Source organism: Hibiscus syriacus, unplaced genomic scaffold (assembly GCF_006381635.1).
Source record: "Hibiscus syriacus cultivar Baekdansim isolate YM2019G1 unplaced genomic scaffold, ASM638163v2 tig00111402_pilon, whole genome shotgun sequence".
Taxonomy (NCBI): Eukaryota; Viridiplantae; Streptophyta; class Magnoliopsida; order Malvales; family Malvaceae; genus Hibiscus; species Hibiscus syriacus.
This window is the reverse complement of record NW_024063082.1, coordinates 5,531,205-5,549,909: the sequence shown is the minus strand read 5'-3', so window position 1 is coordinate 5,549,909 and position 18,705 is coordinate 5,531,205. Positions and strand designations below refer to the sequence as shown.

The following is an 18,705-nucleotide window of genomic DNA, read 5'->3' as shown; positions in this document are numbered from 1 at the left end:
GGATGTCCACTTGGCTTTGGTTCACTGGTTTGTTTTGGATCATGGATTCTAATCCAAATCTCAACTAGATACGCAAAATTTGTAATCAACAAAAGAAAAAGCTACACATGTAAAGAGCAAAAGAAATCAAACGGCCAATAAAATTGTCTAGTTCCAAAGGAACCATAGTTCTATATCATTCTTGTTCACATCAACAGGCCTTCTGTACATATACCCTCCCATTAACCTCTTATGCAGAAATGAAAACCAATACCTAATTTAACAGCAAGTCCCTAAAGTTGCAGAACACATTTTACATTTACATCTAAACTCCTCTTTGACTGCTAAGATACCATCAACCAAACCGACGCACTTATTTTGCCTTTCCCCCCTCTTCTACTGCTCAAGTTTCATCAGGAACCAAGCGACGCACTTACTTTGCATACTTCATAAGAATCGACTCACATGATTAGGGAATCGAGGTACGAGTAGTTCCTCCGTCGGCCATACTCAAGAAGGCTACCATATGTACGATCCCATACACCGATGAAGAGAGACTCTGTGTCTGGACTGAAGGATAGCCCGGATATCTCGCCAAAGAAATCGATTTCTTGCTCATTCTCATACCCACTTTTCGCATCATATACATGGACAAAGTCAGCAGGTTCAGCCATTGCCATGTACCTACCATCAGATGAGTAGCGTATAGACCGTATCGCTCCAAGATTTCCCTTGAGAACTGCAACTGACTCGGACAAGTTCCGAACATCCCAAATCCGGCAACTTTTGTCTTGGTTACCAGTGGCAAAAGTGACACCATCAGGATGCCATGCTGATGCAAATGAGTAGTCCAAGTGTCCATGCAAGGGCATAACAGTCTGCAACACGATTTCACATTAGCCAAACACCAAGTCCTAGCCTTTGAAATCTCCAAAAAAAAGGGTATACATAAAATAAAATGGTGCAAAAGAAGTTAGACAACTACCTTCCCCGTGTCAGAGTCCACCAACATAACATCAGGATTGTCTCCAACGATTATTAGAAGTTTCCCATCAGGGCTCAGAGAAGTATGCTGCAAAAGCATATGCATAAGCAGAGATTATAGTATACCAATTCTTAGCATATTGCAGAATAAAATTTTTTGATGGAATAATATTAAGTGTATGTACCAATCTAAAAAAATGAATCTCCTGTACATGGAACTTACATTGACTGGCCAAAGAAAATGAAAATGCTTAGAAAGCTGATATTTCTCCATATCAAAATCTCTGACTCCACAGTCGTTGTTTGAGGCAGTAAAGTGAACTGCACCACTGGTAATTTGAAAACAAAGAAAAATTAGGTTCAGGTTGAATGTGATCGATACCACCAGTAGCTCGAGGAACAAGATATACCTTGGAGTGGCATAAATGTCAACAGCATTTGTAATGGCATTGTCATCGTATGTGGTCCTGGAGCAAAAGCTTATTCCAGGCCGATCTAAATGCTACATGCCAGATCAAAATCAACATTAATTCTTAAGATAATTGGCAAGAGGAAAACAGTAATAAGAACTCAACCAAAAGAACAAACATCTAACCTCTTAAAAAAAGAAGTTCAGCTTTTTCTCTGTTCTTAAAGTTTTAAGCAATAAACAATTTAAAAGAAGCTCAACAATCTTGGAACAGAATGAACAATAAAACAAAGATCATAGATTCTGAAGACCTAAATGGAATTATTTAGCAAGACTCATATGACTAGCATGTCTAACAATGGATTGAAATGGAACAGTTAAGATTTAGACATTCAACTTTATTATCATTTTTCTTTTTAGTCAAAACGCTACTTACCTTGCATATCAGTTCACCCTGGAATCCTCCAGCAACCAGCAGTTTATCTTTAACTGCAAGAGTACTGACTTGAGTTTGAGTAAAACCTTCCATCAGACTGGCAGGATGTTTCTAAAGGAAGAAAAGACATGTTCCTCAATCTCAGAAGAAATAAGATATGGGAAACAAAAGGGGGGAAAACAACAATTCAGATCAAAAGCAAAATCACTGGCAGAACACTGACCTCAGATGGTGCCACATGGCCAGAAACATTAAGAATTTCACGCTTTTTGTGTTTCAATGAAGACCAATGAATGATAGAAAAATGCGACATAAGGTAAACATCATGTTTTGATGTAGCCCATACCAAGTTCCTCAACTGCATCACCACAAATGGATATGTTTACCAGTCAACACTAATAATCACAGCACAGTCAAGCGCACAAAAAAGAAAGGTCTACTAGAAACATCTTGAGATAGGAGAATGATTCTTTAAAAAGGGAAAAAAGAAGAAGAAAAACTTCTATGACCTCACATAATATTAATGGGTAGCGATAACTGATTAATGAAATGAAAATTTCCATTTAGCTAACCTGAAAATGAAGTATTGTTGATTTTATGGATCTTGAATTTAGTCGGAAGTCATAAAATGAGGCTCCCTTCTTGGTACTTTTGCAATCCTATATACAAATTTAGCTCAATTAGCACCGAAACATTAGAGCAAAGAATTCTTATATAAGGAAGGGAGCAACTTATAAGAACTTTTACCTTCCCTGACCTTTCTCCAGAGTTAGAGATATTCTCATAGTTTTTGTACTGTTCTAGCCTAGTTTGCCTGTATTTTTCCCTAGTGATGCTAAGCCGATCCCAAGGAATTCCTTGGATGTCTTTTCCTCTTCTAGCTTGAGCAGCAGAAGTATCGGATATTTTATTATTCTGCAGTACAGGCAAATTACATAAGGGCTTCAAGTTCATTAATAATAGAATACTAGAACAAAGCCATATTGTATATTTGCCTAAGGTAACGATTCATGAACTTAGTTGTTAAAGAAATGCCCATGTGAGTCTTGTAAAACAAAAAACAAACCGAGTAGTCATTTTCATCAACATCAGAGTCTGAGCCAGAGATATATCTGCTGGGAAACTCTTCATCCATGTCATCTTCTATGTCTTCCATGTCATACTCCTCCATATATTCAGGATCATCTTCTTGGTAATGGGACATATTCCAACCTATAGAACTACACCAATATAAATTTAAGCATGCATAATAAATTAATAATAACCATACGTTCATACCAACAAAGAAAAAGGTCATGCTACATTGAATTGGAATATTTTCTTGGCTTCGATTTGTAAGGAGTGAAAATTGTGCTAAATACACTGATGAACTGACGATTGTAATTGATCAGATGGGGCAAATTTACAACTGTAATGACAATAATATGGTGAGTAGTGCCACCACAAGTTACAATCTAAAAACTAAAAAGAGTTGAAAATAACATGCCCTAAACAATAACAAATCCATCATATAAGTAATAGTCTTAAGTCCCTTTTCAACGAGTACGAAACACAACACTTGCATAGTTACATCAGCAGGAAGAAAAACATGTTAGAAAGTTATATAGCCTACAAGTCAATACCATCATAGGTTATTTTATTTTTTAAGGAAATGTCATACCAAATTCTGAAATAAATTTTGCAATACTTTCAATTCAATTATGCTCCAAGCCTATAATAATGTTAGGATCGATACAGAAATTAGCTTCTCCTTTAAACTATGCAACACCCGAAGAAGCGCACTACAAAACCTTCCCAGGTCCCTAATTTGGAAAGTTTTGCCTCCTATAAAGAGATCGTATCTTCGTGAAATTCATAAACATACGAATTTAGGGTCTGTATTAAAATTGCAAGCAAAACAATGATTAAAAAGGAGGGGGGAAATAGCCTGATTAATATAAACCCTAATGGAAATTCCAACAAAAAACTATATTAAACTCCAAAAACAACCATGCAACAACAAGAACAAAATTCAATTGAGAATAGTAACATTTATCCAAAAACAAAAACATTGATAACAAAAATTGGTGTGGGGGAGGAACCCTAATTTTCTTTTTGAAAAATAAATAAATAAAAGGAATTGATTTCTATACGTACCTATGAAGCAATTAGCATAAAGGGTCACATAAACAAAGAAAAATCATGATCGAAGAATATAAACATCAACATATGCATCGTGAAACAGTGAAAGGATAACAACAAGGGGGAAAGAGAAGAAAGAAAACAATACCTTTTAAATATGTGAGATTATGGGATGGAAAGATGACCTTCTTCTTCGATCTGGAGATTAAAAAAATCAACACAGGAATTGCATTTATTTAAAGAAATATAAAATATATTTTAGTAGTATAAGAAATCTAAGAGTTATAAAAGTAATATTTGTTTCTTAATTCTAATAATATTACATATTTAAAATAATAATTTTAACATCAAGTGCTAAGAAATTATTTATACTCAACATTTAAAAAAATATGTGAAATAAACTAATTATTTTAATATAATTATCGATATTCAATTTATTAATCGATTAATTTGAATCAAATATTACATAAACATAATATGGAGCAATCGTCCCAACTCAGATAATTGTCAAGATTTAAACTCTATTTTTACTTAAGAATTTCATCCCACTAAACCAATTTATTATTAGTTGTAATAAAATAATTTTTAGTAAATAAAAAATAAAAGTAAAATGAATTATAAATGGATATAACAATAACTATTATAACTATGAACATTTTTAGCCTTATCAAACGTGAAATAAATAAATGTATGAAATGAAGGCATGCACCAAATTTTAGCCTTATCAAAAGTAAAATAATTAATTTCAATTACTACAAGTATGATGTGTGTCGGCACAAAACGAAAATACAAATAAAAAGCATGCACCAAGAGCAAACATTATGGATGAAATGAGAAATAACTCTTCTTCGCAATGTTAAAAAGTGGGAAAATATTATATAAATCAACAAATGGAATGATTTGGATTTCTTTTCCAGGCTTTCACAACAAGATGGCTACGGCTATGGTTCTGGCCATCACCAGCATCAGTAGATTACTTATCAGCTGCTCACTACCGCTTGCGTTCTCCGATGCTGATGGTGGTAACGCAGGGCAAGCAAGCCCTAATTTCCCTTCACGACACTCGCCAGCAAAAAGGCCCGGAGGGTATTTCCCGTAAAGATTGATGTAGGTGAACATCGTCGAAGCACATTCGGTCGTCAAGTCGTTGATCTGTTCTGCGTAAGGACAAGCAAATTCCTTGAATGCTGAACAACAACTTTCAGGTGGAAACTTGGGTCCTTTGCATCGGCTTGTGATGATTGTGTAGTTCAGGAACTCAAAGTTAACAGGGCAAGCTGCAAAATACAAGGAATAGTATGTCAAAAATGCTTTCGAGGTTAAACAACTTAACTTCCCCCCCCCCCCCCAAAAAAGAAAACTTTTAATTCAAACTATATATATACACACACACACTATATATATATAATCATCTATAAACTCAGAGATCATAAGGGAAACTGTCCGGTCTGAGAATATCCAAATTATGTGATGCAAAGGCCTTAAGACATTGAATTGCACTTTTGGAATCTTCAATGAGCCAAGCAAAAGATATCTACATATTTGGTCAAATATGGAGGATGGTATTAAGTGTTATGTTAGTCTTACTCGAACGAGTGTGTTGGACATGGTTATTTGTCCAATTTCATCTCTAAGTTTTTTTTTAATATGTATTTGGAGGGTCTTCTCCCTATACCCATGTCCACATATGTGTCAGACACGAATACAAAAGAAGGGGAAACAAATCTAATTCGAGACATAAATCTGATGATTTTAACGTTCGCCTAATCGGTTTGCAAATCCTAGAGTCACCTTTAGGCTTTAGCACAAAGAAAAAACGATAGGCCTCGCAAAATCTGCATTCTAAAAAACACAACATTATCATGCACTTTGATTTTTTTCCCTAGCAAAGGATTATGAGACATTAGCAGGCAACATCAAATGAATGAGAGCACTTGAGAACTCCATAGAAAAAAAAAAGATTTCAAGGATGAACTGTTTGTTTTGCTACGAAGAGAAGGGCTTGATTAACGATAAGCTTTGTCAATTGTTCCTTCAATAGCTGGTCTCAAAATATGAGATGAACCCAGAAAACACTGTCAGATACCTTCTTCTTTTTTTCAGTTCAAGTAGTGCATCTATGGAAGCAAACACCTAATCAGCAGATTTCACGTCATCAGTTTCATGGAAACCAGAAAGGCAATCAGATCCCTTTCTCCTACCTTCAACCAGTTTCTCCCCATGGTAAAGATTTCCAACTAGCCAAAATCATATTCATTTGTGCTTCAAACTCATGTAATTGCCTAAAATGATGCAAGATCTCAAATGAGCTCACAACAAGAATCGAAATACCCAAACCCAGGCATCAGATCTGGTAGCAAACACTTCAATCTCATCTTAAACTACATACAAAAGAGAAGAGAAAAAGAACCTTTCTTGGTCTGAAGGAGATTCCTTCCGGTAGAAGTGAAAGAGCTGAAAATACCATCTGCAGTCATCCAAATCATCACATAATAGAAAAAACACAAAATGGGTCTCAGAAAAGGCACTACAGCTGTGAAATTTATTGATAAAAATACCTGAAATTGAAGTTGAAGCAGAGCAACCCAACAAAAAGAAGAAAACTGCAAAGGAAGACAACAATTTATTTGTCCCCATCAACTTCCTTTTTTCTTTAGACGATTTAGCAAAAGATCTGCCTCTCTAGTTTAAGGGGGCAGAGTATTACACAAATTGAAGCTTCTTTAATCTTGCAGCAGCTTCTGTTTACTTTTTCTTGGTTCAAGTTCAAGCAATAGAAGAAGGGAGAAAGCTGGATTGCTGAAACTATGAAGTCTTTAATGGGAATTTGAGATGATAAAAGAATAAGAGATGACAGAGAGAGACAGAGCAGGAAAGAAGCCGTGTTTTCATTGAAAATTCAAAACAGCTCATCACTGCTTTTTTTCCCCCTTCTTCCAGCTACTAACTACGAACGAGGGTGGGATTTTTTCTTCGGATAAAATAATTTTTAATCGTTGAATTTAAATTTTTCTGATATAATTCCTAACATTTTGTTACATTAATACTTAAATTTGTTTCTTAAGTTTTAAACATTAATTCGAATTTAAATTTCTTACCATTCAACTCAATTTGATTGTTTTTTTTCCCGAATGTCTAAATATTGCAAAGAAAAGTACAAGAAGAAGCGGCTGAAAGGATTAGAAGATGAAAAGTTATTATGCTAATAATTATATCGAAACGGTTAACGAAAAATATTATTAAATTAATTTATAAAAATTAAATTATAAAATATTAAATATATAATTATAAATTAGTTAAAAATCTAAAGGTAATTTAATTAAAAATAATATTTATAAAAACATTAGTTTTAGGGTAAATTATATCGTTGATCACCTAACTATTTACCCTTTTACTTTAATCATCGATTTTTTAAATTTTGTCAATCGGGTCACCTAAATAATTAAATCTTGTCAATCAAGTCATCTGTCGTTAAATATTAATAGAGGAGATGATGTGGTAGTTAATAAAATTTATATAATATTTAGTCCTCATTACTTATACATTCTATTAATTTGGTCCTAATTTTTAATTAATTTAATCCTTAATTAGATTATGACATGTGTCACTATGTGTTTAGATTTTTTTCTTAATATTTTTATTTATTTTAATAATTTTTTCATCAAATCAAATGGTGTCACATATCACCAATTGAATGAATAAAAAATAAATTGAATCAATAAAAAATAAATAAAATCAATATCTGCTGCTGGTAGGGTTTAAACCCAAGACATGAAGAGAGGAAGATAACGCCCCAACCATTTGGCTGCACCATTCAAATAACAAATCTATCACAACATAATATATATAGTTAATGACAATAAAAAAGGAGAATGACCTAATAAGAACTCCAACACAAAATAATTGAATAATACGATAATATGATATATATATATATATATATATATATATACACACACACAAATTTAATATGTTAATGTATTTTATTTATATTTTAAATAATTTTAATTGAAATAAAAATAATAATTTTAATATATTATAATTGAAATATAACGAAGAGCTTCGTTGACTTATAATTTTTCTAATAGTTAAAGGCCTATCGTAGTAAGTATTTTAACTTATACATTGACTTATTTATATCCCGATTAGAGTAAGAATTTTATATTTTATTAATTATTCATAATATATCTGAAGAAAATTTTATGGGAAACTTGATTTTATTGAATTAGTCTATTTTAATATAGAGTTGTTAAATAAGATTAAAATCTGATTGATATTATAATATTTTAAAATATAATATATAATATATTTCAGTTCAATAAAATTAGAATAACGAAGATAATTTATTAAATTAAAATATGTAAAATGATACATTAAAATTATAACATATTAAATTCATTTTTACTTTTACAGTAAATGTGATTTAAAATATAAATAAAACAAACTTTTATTAATTAATTATAATATTTATTTATGTTATAGTATGACCTTGGATTACCTCGGGTTTGCCGATGTCTCACGTGATCAGTAACCTCACGTTCTGCAAGAGTTTGTTAGGCGTTGGTTATAAGTTGTTAGGGTTTTTGTTATGTAACTAACCGACTGGTTAGCTGTATGCTCTCTAGCTGTGAGAGTTAATCTTTTTCAATGATAATATACAGTTATGGAATATTTCTAAATTCTCTTATCTTCCTTATTAATTTTGTGATAGTTATTGTTTTATCTTAATAGTTTATATATATTTTATATTTTCATACTATTCAATTATTTCATGTTTGAGAACTTACAAGGTCGTTTGCTACCATTAACTATATTATAAATTATATATATTATGTTATGTATGCTAGACAAATTTAGTAGTCCGGCTTAGTAGTTAAGATGCTTAGTTTTTCGGCTTGAATCCCAGGTTTAAACCCCACCAACAACAGTTATTGATTAATTTATTTTTTATTCATTCAATTGGTGACACGTGGCACCATTTGATTGGATGAAAAAATTATTAAATAAAAAAATAAAAAAAATCCAATCACACAGTGATACATATCACCATCGGATTAAGTATTAAATATATTGAATTAAATAAAAGTTAGGACCAAATTAATATAATGTGTAAGTAATGAGGATTAAATATGTAATTATATGAATTTTGTTAACTGCCTCGTCATCTCATCCGTTAATATCCGTTAATATTTAACGGCATGTGGTTTGATTGACAAGATTTAATTAGTTAGGTGACCCAATTGACAAAATTAAAAAATTGGTAGTTAAAGTAAAAGGGGTAAATAGTTAGGTAATCAATGGTACAATTTACCCTAGAATATTTTATAAATATTGTATTTTAATTAAATTACATTTATATTCTTAACTAATTTATAATTATATGTTTACTACTTTATAATTTAATGATTTTATAAATTAATCTAATGATACTTATCATTAACAATACTTATATATACTCGTCGAGCGTAACATCATCATCCAATTATATTAATTAACTACAAATGATGATCATAATTTTCACTGTGGAAACTGGGATCAATAGTTTGAAAATGTCTAAACAATGAACTCATAAATCGACCATGATTTGGGTCCAAAACTAACATGGGGGCATTAGTCTTCTGTGCGACCCACCAGCATGAAGTGAATTTAAAAGGCGTTTAGTTTGTATTATTTGAAATTATAAAGTATGATTTTAAATTTCGATACAAAATTTTAATATTTATTTTGGAACATTATGAATATTTTGAAAAAATAATATTTTATAAATATTTTTAATTTTTAATAACTCATTATTTAATAATTTAATATTTTAATAAATTATTATATTTTTATATCTTAAATAAAATTTTAATTTGTATTCTTACAAACTAAATAAACACTAAAATTTTCTAAAAAAATAATTAATCTCTCAATTTATTTATCTTGTATTAAAGTCAATATCGTAACAGTCAATAATAGTTTTTATCATAAAAAGACCATATTAATTAATTTTATGAGTTCAAAATTTTAATTGAATGCAAAAAAATTTAAAGGTCACTTTTATTTATTTATTTATTTTTGCATAAATTCAAGGGCTTGATGAATCATTAATACCTTTAAATAATATATAACAACCACAATTAAATTAAAGTAAATATTTTTAATATTTAATATTCTTTCAATCACACATCGTATTAATGAAACAAATAAGATAACGTAAAATTACTCGTGACTATCAAAATTTCATTAGGTAAAAAATTATTACAAAATAGGACTGTAATATTATATTAACCAAACAAGGAACGGTAAAATTAGTTATAGTCCTATTATATGTGTAATTTTACATTATGTAATATGCACGAAATATACCTAAAACAAATTCAAAATATACATAATAGACAAATCCAACATCTTTGGTGAATTGATTTAATGTTTGTTTGTTAATAACCTGAATTGCTTGCACATCTCAACTTTCCTCTGACACTACATCATCGTTTTATTTCATTTACAAAGGTTTATCAAACTTATTGATGAGTTCAGCTAATGATATCCTAACAAAATAATCATTCATGTATATCATCACCATCAATGAAATGGATGGATGGTATTATTTTTTTGGTTTATATTATATACTTGACTGATGTTCCAAAAACAATTTAGTTCAGCTCAGCTGTCTTGCTGTTAATGGAGACCACGCCTTCTCTCTTTTTCCTTTCGGATCATTTCCCTGCATATGGACCATTTTCCTTTCACCTAAGCAAAGCTTCTATAAATAATAATGGATCATGCTTTGTTTCGAGGTCTGGTCTTCAGTCTCACAATTCCATTTTTACAAGCTTGTATTTTAAAGTTAAAGCAGGGCATGGTAATATTCATTCCAACACGAAACAAAAATCCTGCTGCATGTGTAAATTGCAAGATACGTAAATGTATTTTTTTCTCTACATACAGTCTCAAAGCTGTGATTCGGAAAAATCCGTACAGCACAACTATAACTTCAGTCATGGTGTACTTACAGTAGGTGGTTAAAAGGAGATGAAGAAGAAGCTAAAAGGACACTGTCCATCCCCTATGATTCATCATCAACTGTGCTGTGCTGTGCTGCAGCCAAAGCTGGCCCCAGATGAACTTTGTCAGCATCAACCTCCTACTCCTAGAGCCTCAATCCAACGTCGCCTAGAACATCTGTCAATCTCCACATAAAAACAATCTTCGTTGCTGCAACAACAGCCAGCAAGTATGCAGACATCCATCACTCTTCGATTCGACTAAACAGTGACTTCAAAACAATTTCTATATACACCAACATAATGAACCAGCATTTCGATCTAGAGGCTAGACTCCATATTTCTGTTCATAAAACTCCATAACAATTATTATCTGCAAACAGATTAACTAGATAGTTTAGGTCTTAAATTCCTCCTTTTCATTTGGTGTGAAATTATCAATCAATGGCTTCGCTTATTAGTTCTTGATTACCCCTTTCGTTCTGCTAACTCTTATCTCATTTGACAGAATATTAAACACATGCAACCTCATCAGAATAGGATCAAGCTCAAGATTCCAAGACTATAGAATTAAACTATTTTATGGAGAAAGGAACTTACTCGATATTTAGATGCTCGTATATTATCCAGCCACTCGGCAATCTCAAGTTGCTTCATTACTGTAGCATGTAGGACCTGTATAAAATGACACCATTGTCAAAAAACCTATCAACACTGAAATCAAAATCCCGCCTCTGAGCCTCTGAATTTTATAAAGCAACCAAGATGATCCATACTCGCTTAGTTTTGTCAAGGTCAAACTCGACAGATTTGATCCGGTCCAGAGATTCCATGAGCATTTTCTCCTTTTCTACGGGAATAACAGGAGGCTTGTTGCTAAGTTCTTCAAATGCTTTCTCGAGTTTCTGAAGACGCTCAATACAAGGACGGATATGGTCTTCTTCCTTAACAGCTTCTAGCACTGTTGAATTTGAATGGCTATTTGTGTTGGGTTCCATTGTATTGGAAGGATGAATATAGTTTGGCCTTCTCCAAGATTCAAATTGAACGGTGCGAATAAAAGCAGCCAGTCTAACCAATAAAGCTATTAGAATTTTTGCCACAGAATGAATATTCCTTCTCCCAAACTTTTCCTTAACAGTGTCCAACAAATGTGTGATTGAAGTTCCTGAAATCAATACCAATTTAGATGGGTGTAAGACAATCCCAAGGCGAGGGGATTATAATAAAAAAAATCCATCAACTATATTCTGGTAAATTATCAACATCGTACATTAAATCAAATAGTAAACAAGAAACTCTTACTGTGATGTAATAACATTTTCAAATACCTTCTGAACGAGAAGATGCTCTTTCATGAGACTGGCTATCCACATTACTAGAATTGGGCAACTGATATGGGGAATATGTCAGTCCTTGTGTACTTCCTATAGTTTTCTCAATCACAGGGAAACCATCATCACAACTATAATAAGCATTTGGATCTGACACCCTCACCTGCATAAATCACAATCAACTTATTAAAAAGGCCAGAAACACACATCACCTACCAATAAAACAGATTTCTCTGCTTTAGCAACTCACTTCTTCACGAACTGGTGACAAACAAGAAAACGCAGAACTTGTTCGTCCAATTGGAGAACACTGGTCATCCATCTCTGACCCAGACTCCGCTACTGATGTGTCACTAGTCATTCCCTGACAGAGTATATGTTGAAACACATGCATGAGAATGTATTATAATCACTGAATAATAATGCCCTGAATGATCACAAGACACAATACTTGCCTTTAGTGGTCGTATCTGAATATAAGATTCATAGTTATGCTGGTCATTCGATACACTAGTAATTTGCCTCACAAATGTTGCCTCCGCATTATGTACAATCTATCAATGGAAATAGTACACATATTAGTCTCCGGATAAAAGTTCAGTAAAACCTAAATCATGTCTATCAACCATTCCAAGGACTAAAAGGATGGCTACCTTCATTATCTCTGGATCATTCCATGGACCTTTATTGGATCTAAGACACCCTCCATCTGTAGAGCAGCTGCATGACCCTCCTAAGAAATCTGGCAATTGACTGAAAGAGGTGAAGAAAAAAGAAAGGACTTAGGAGAGATCATAGGGTGAAATTCTATCAAGGATAAGAATGAACAGATATTTAACAGACCTAGAGTTGATGACCTCGAGTAGCCTACCGAGAGATTTGGGCTCCAAGACCTACAATTAGCAAATAGAGCATTGAATAAACACTGAGCAGGATAAAAAAAAAATAGAAAGAAATGCCTAAAGCCATATCCTATACATTTATCTTCCCAATTGTCTTTGCATCCAGGAATTTCTGAGCAGCAGGCCAAAGCATCTTCTTGAATCCAGGACCAGCATTGACTACATACATTCTGTGTAATGTCTGTAAAGCAATATAAAAAAAGAATTACATTCCAAATAGCAACAGAAAGTAAAAACATGAATGGATCAGTTCAGATACCTCAGGGTAATAACTGTTGTCTATTTTACTCATGGCAGCCAAAAGATTTGCAGCAGTCCTGCTAAAATTCTTCATGCTCTACTTTCAAGAATAACATTTAATCACCAATTAGGGAACATCAATCACTTCAAAAGCCAACATTTAATCATTAATTATAATCCTACGATTTGGCTGGCTTTAGAGGAAACAAAAAATGGTATGCAGTTCAAAAACAACATTTAATCAGTGATTATAATTCTACCGCTTGGCTGAAATAAAGGGAACAATAACACCAATCACCAGCGGAAGAATATATTGCAACATCCCACAGAAAATATGACAGACCCTATCACACGCTCCATTAGTGCCTCTGTTCCAAGTCATCATTGAAATGATGCGATAGGAAAGATCAAGGTAATAATAAGCTTTTGCATTCATTTCTAGTCTAGACCCATGCATAAAAGAAAAATGTTGAGTGGAATAACAATGCAATTTTTTTCTAAAAGCTACAAGGCTAGCAAAGTTATACCAGAATGGTATTATTAATGTTGTCAAACATCAATTTGTTGAACAATAAAGATAAGAGCTAAATACCAGTCCTTGTACATCCAATATAGTAGTTGTTGAACATATTTGTCGCTTTGCAGCAATTGAACAAGCAGGGAATTTCTCCAATAGAGCTCTCTCAAACTCTTGGACATGATACTTCAGATATCGATCTATGGTGGTGATTTTCGTAAGCCTACTTGGATGGGCTTTTCCTAGCCGCTCAATATAAACAGGTCTCCCTTCCTTGTCAACTCCATGGTACCCTTGGGGATAGTATTGCAATACTTCCTCTAGCTCTTCAAATTCAAAATCCTGTTCATTCCATAAAAGGTTAAACTTTGTATAATTAAAGAAAAATCAAAATATAATCCTAGCCCTTCATGGAAATAAACATAATAATTAAGGGTGCCAGGCTATTTGGACTAGTCAAATGTGATGCAATACATTCATTTTAGGTCTTATCTGTTAACTCTTTTCCAATAAACAAGCAATGAAAGAAATACAACAAACTAAACATTCCTCACCTCCAAAATGGTATCTGTTCCAAACTCTTTACTCCATTTAAGCATCTCTACCCACATCTGGATTGTTTTCTCAATATTAAACTCTCTAGCTTTCAAGAATCTACAAGTTAAAAGAGTAGTAGCATTAATCAGCATATGTTAGTGAGTAGGCAACAGTGGAATTTGCCAAAAGCAACAACTTACCTCAACAAAGTATGATAATCATCATGCCTAGGTGGCAACAAATCCTCATGGAGAAGCTTTTGACGCAACTCATGAACGGCACCCTCCTCTTTTGCATCCCTTACATCCTCAATAGATACAGCAGGGACCCTGTAATCTATTTTCCGCTTCCCTCTTTTCTTAAGAGAATGAGTGAACTTGTTGGATGCATTTATGGCCTTCTTTTTCAGATTCCCAATTTTGGATCTCCTCCTCTCATCCTCAGAGTTATCAAAATCAGACCTTCTATCTCTGCTCTCATCATTTGCCCCAATTTCTTCCACCCATTTTCCCAATACAATAAATTAGAAGGATATAAATGATTTTATGATAAAGGCAACAAACATATAGCAGGATTAATTAATATACCTGACATCTCTGCGCAATTGAAAAGGAAAATCTTTTGGTCTTTGAAGCTATTAATGTTGTTCAATAGAATGTAAAAAAACCATCCTGATCTGCACATTGTGGAAAACAATTAGAAAACAAAAGAAAACGAATCATCTTATATGAAGAAGCAGTGATTATAAAAAGAAGAAAAATTTATGAAAAAAGTAAACCTAAAATGAAATGAAATTTAGAGTAGAGATGTGGCAATAAATAATGAAGAGATTATCAGATCTGGACAAATGAAATCGAATACGCTTTTTCTCTCAGTTATCATTAATTCTGCCTCACGACTGCTGAAGCTATAAAATAAATTCCCAATTCCCAAAAATGGAAAATCTCTTCTCCTCTTTAAGCAAAAAAAAAAAAAAATGAAATCGTCAAATTTCAGTGGAAGTATAACAAAGGAGAAGTGTTTGGCAGCGGTGAAAGAAAAAAGCGTTAACAAAAATAAGAGTAAACGCATAGTTAAAGCTATTAAAAGATGAATAACGCCGCAACGCATTCAAATCTCTTACGATACAATGCTTCATCATTTACCACATCAAAATCGTACGGATCCCCCAATTCTCCATTTCCACTCACCATTAAGAAGCAAGATAAATTAAAAAAACGCACCCACAGATAAGACTCCAGAGGTGGGAATCTATCAATCAAACACCAAACCGCATCGAATCTCTCTAGAATTGGAAAGAGAGAGAGAACTCAAATGAAAAAGAAAAACACCATAAAACTACAAAAAAGAAACTTTTTGTGGGAAAATGTGGAGGAATTTCAGGAAAAAACTGGTAGCGGTAATATTAAAAATTAAGGGAAAAAAACAACAATATATTTTTTCCTGAAAGATCTGATCTGATTATCTCTCTGTATAAAAAGAAGGAAAGTAAGATGGAGAGTAAAAGCTAAAGCAACAAATGAAGCTTCCAGCGAGAGAGAGGGAACTTAAGCTTAAAGCCCTGCCTTCTTTTACTTGCGAGCTGGCCTTGGCAATAGCATACGTGGCATTTTCTTATTTTATTTATTTATTTTTATTTTTTAAACTGAAATAATAAGTGATTTTCGTATTTGGGATTAATAAATGCGGCATAGTTAATGGCTTATTAGCATTGATAGTGATATTCCATGTGAAGTTGTTTATTAAATTAAATTTTAGGAGTTAGAGTATATTAATGTAATCAACAAAATTATTTAATATTTAAAATAAAATTATCATATCAATAAAGGTTGATTCAAGTTATAAACAATCTAATACAGTGGCGGATCTATAAATTAAAAATGAAAATCCAAAATTTTAATACCTTATTCTAAAATAATTTGGGTATGCAAATTTTCTTACTTTTTTCTATTCCTTTTAACAAATTAAACTAAATTTAACACTTTTCTCAAAATTGACCTAATATCACTTAAGTAGGGTCTCGAATTTGATTCTTTATATATGCAAAAAAAATTAAACTCAACTACTAAAATCAGGTGTGCGAGAAACGAATGTTTATAATTGGGGAGGCTACCAAAAATAAATAAAACCCATCCTAAACAATCCTAAACCTATTATTTTAATTGTTACCAAGAATCACCAGAAAACAATACTATAGTGTTATTATTTTCACTTCAAGTCTAGGGGTTGTAAGTTTCAAATTCGATGTTTATAAATAGATTGATTTGTCGGATGAAAGATAAGCTCTAATATCTCAAGTGAAGAAATTAACAATTCAAAATAACAAATTACTAACCGGCTTACGGAGATCTTCATTGTCTTGGGATCATCTAATGTCCTGGGCATGTGGTACCTGTACATGTAACTCCCTCCTTATAAATATTTTGAAACTTGCATGGACTGCATTTATTTATTCTCTTTGGAAAGAAAGAAACAAAAGGCTATTCCGAAAAAGCTCAAGAACTGTTGATAAAAATCTTAAAACTATTAAGGAGTTTGTTAGAATTCAACTAAGAAATAGGATAATCAATAAAATAGATAGAGTTAATATCTCTCTTTGTATTCAATGGGGTATTGACTAACCTTCTATGTTGGTTGTTCATGCTCCACGTTGATTGTTTTGATGACTGAATCTGTTTTGATGTCTGTACTGTAATTGTTTTGATGCATCTACTGTTGCAGTTTACTGCTCCCTTTTGAGTAATAATATTCTTTTATTTATCCAAAAAAAATTCAATATAACAATCTCTTAGCGGTAAACGTTTACTTACTAATTTTATGATGACAACTTCTTTATTATTGTTTATTATGATGTCAAATATTTTAATATGTCATTTAAAAAATATTTAATTAGATGAATTTATCGTTGAAACAAAAAAAGATTTAATAAAAAAAAATCTTTATTTTTTATATTCCCACAACATATACAAATCATCTTTCAATAACGATGTTGATATTAGTGAGATGATTGACACTTATTATGTTAATTTTGTATTTAATGTGACGATATATGTAAGGTTCGTTGAAATTTATGTTGGTGGATAAAGAAATATTATAAACTAAAATTCTGTATTAGACCAAATGATAGATAAATGAAATGCATCATGATTTTTAACCCCATTTATAAACTTAAGAAAGCAATTATAAAAATGTATTTTTAAAGAAAAATGTAATAATAATTATGGTAAAGAGTCGAAACAAACTCAGATGAGAACTTGGAACTTCTCAAAAATTTTAAAAAATATATATATAATATGAGAATGCATATAATCAGTAGCATTGGGTGTAGGACAAGGGTTGAAGTTTAAATAAAGATTAAAGAATATGAATGATGAGAGATGAGAGATAAAAGGCAAGAATATAAATAATAAAGAAGAGGAAGCAGTGCACAATCAACCACACAGACATAAACATGACAAAATTCTCAATGCCACCAACCCAACAACTAACAACACTCTGCTTCCTTTTTAATCAGAGACTGTCGGTCACACTCTCATACAACTTATGTGTTAGATATTATGCTATCTTCTGCTTCATTTCAATAAATTTTAGGTAGGATTCATTTAGTTAAAAATTACAACAAAGATAATAAATTTGGATATAACTTTTATAGTACGATACATATTTATTATTTGAGATTTTGTATTTGTAAAATTATAAATATATATTTAGGATTTTAAGATTAATGTATTTTTATAATCTTTCTTGTAATTTTTTTTTCGATGAATAGATATGTATAGCATTAAAACTCAAAAACCATCAATACAAATGACATGAATCTCAGGGAACAAAACTACTCCTCAAGATTCCAGCAAGAACAAATTCGCCTATAACCATTCCCCAATTTGCTAACTTTCCTACCAGCTAGCCATCAACTTGCAACCGACACACAATAAGAAAGTTTTGAATCTTTCTTATAATTTATTTTCAATATAGTGAATTTTTTTTCTATTTCAGATTTTCTATTTAGATTTTTTTTTATATAAATTTGTATATTCTTATTTCATGATCCTATTTGTTTGCTTGTTTTTTTTATAGTTTTATTATTCTTAAACTCCTAACAAATGATATTAAAGTTATGATTGGAGACTTATAACTGTAGTCATGGATAGTCATTATATTTCAAAGGAATTTGTTATTATAGATTGTGTTAACGAGATTTAGAACATGCAATAGAAATATGTTACAATATGTTTTCAGTTGTGAATCAATCCAATGATA

At 31.8% G+C, this 18,705-nt stretch overlaps 3 protein-coding genes across 4 annotated transcripts; all 3 read right to left on the bottom strand.

Moving 5' to 3' along the window:
* Positions 1 to 129: 129 nt before the first annotated feature.
* On the bottom strand, positions 130 to 18,286 carry LOC120161821 (uncharacterized WD repeat-containing protein C2A9.03-like). Of its 2 annotated transcripts, none has more exons than XM_039172030.1 (10): positions 18,274 to 18,286; positions 2,875 to 3,020; positions 2,556 to 2,723; positions 2,381 to 2,467; positions 2,032 to 2,166; positions 1,809 to 1,919; positions 1,374 to 1,465; positions 1,187 to 1,292; positions 965 to 1,051; positions 130 to 857 (listed from the first exon to the last, which is right to left on the bottom strand). In XM_039172030.1, exons 2-10 carry the CDS (start codon positions 3,010 to 3,012, stop codon positions 441 to 443), a joined length of 1,341 nt encoding a protein of 446 aa, XP_039027961.1. In that variant the 5' UTR covers positions 3,013 to 3,020; positions 18,274 to 18,286; the 3' UTR covers positions 130 to 440. The 2 variants fall into 2 exon arrangements, with proteins under 2 accessions (XP_039027961.1, XP_039027960.1); XM_039172029.1 differs by lacking the exon at positions 18,274 to 18,286 and adding an exon at positions 4,078 to 4,128 and having other exon boundaries at positions 2,875 to 3,028.
* LOC120161823 (GPI-anchored protein LLG1-like) lies at positions 4,786 to 6,696 on the bottom strand. Its single transcript, XM_039172031.1, has 3 exons — positions 6,488 to 6,696; positions 6,340 to 6,396; positions 4,786 to 5,206 (listed from the first exon to the last, which is right to left on the bottom strand). Exons 1-3 carry the CDS (start codon positions 6,564 to 6,566, stop codon positions 4,851 to 4,853), a joined length of 492 nt encoding a protein of 163 aa, XP_039027962.1. The 5' UTR covers positions 6,567 to 6,696; the 3' UTR covers positions 4,786 to 4,850.
* On the bottom strand, positions 11,024 to 15,121 carry LOC120161820 (phosphatidylinositol/phosphatidylcholine transfer protein SFH13-like). The gene is made up of 14 exons (XM_039172028.1): positions 15,033 to 15,121; positions 14,646 to 14,940; positions 14,463 to 14,562; positions 13,984 to 14,250; positions 13,411 to 13,488; positions 13,228 to 13,332; positions 13,093 to 13,142; positions 12,903 to 13,002; positions 12,705 to 12,803; positions 12,500 to 12,613; positions 12,247 to 12,412; positions 11,692 to 12,083; positions 11,516 to 11,590; positions 11,024 to 11,126 (listed from the first exon to the last, which is right to left on the bottom strand). The coding sequence occupies exons 1-14, from the start codon at positions 15,037 to 15,039 to the stop codon at positions 11,097 to 11,099; spliced, it is 1,878 nt and encodes a 625-aa protein (XP_039027959.1). The 5' UTR covers positions 15,040 to 15,121; the 3' UTR covers positions 11,024 to 11,096.
* Positions 18,287 to 18,705: the final 419 nt, after the last annotated feature.

Coding starts and splice junctions, on each gene's coding strand:
- LOC120161821 (XM_039172030.1), bottom strand. CDS start 3,012: ATGTCCCATTACCAAGAAGATGATCCTGAATATATGGAGGAGTATGAC. Junction 1,920..2,031: donor GCCATGTGGCACCATCTGAG/GTCAGTGTTCTG, acceptor TTCTTCCTTTAG/AAACATCCTGCCAGTCTGAT. Junction 858..964: donor TGGACTCTGACACGGGGAAG/GTAGTTGTCTAA, acceptor ATCGTGTTGCAG/ACTGTTATGCCCTTGCATGG.
- LOC120161823 (XM_039172031.1), bottom strand. CDS start 6,566: ATGGGGACAAATAAATTGTTGTCTTCCTTTGCAGTTTTCTTCTTTTTG. Junction 6,397..6,487: donor TGCTTCAACTTCAATTTCAG/GTATTTTTATCA, acceptor GGATGACTGCAG/ATGGTATTTTCAGCTCTTTC. Junction 5,207..6,339: donor TCTCCTTCAGACCAAGAAAG/GTTCTTTTTCTC, acceptor TGTATTTTGCAG/CTTGCCCTGTTAACTTTGAG.
- LOC120161820 (XM_039172028.1), bottom strand. Junction 13,003..13,092: donor CTCGAGGTCATCAACTCTAG/GTCTGTTAAATA, acceptor CACCTCTTTCAG/TCAATTGCCAGATTTCTTAG. Junction 12,804..12,902: donor ATGATCCAGAGATAATGAAG/GTAGCCATCCTT, acceptor TTCCATTGATAG/ATTGTACATAATGCGGAGGC.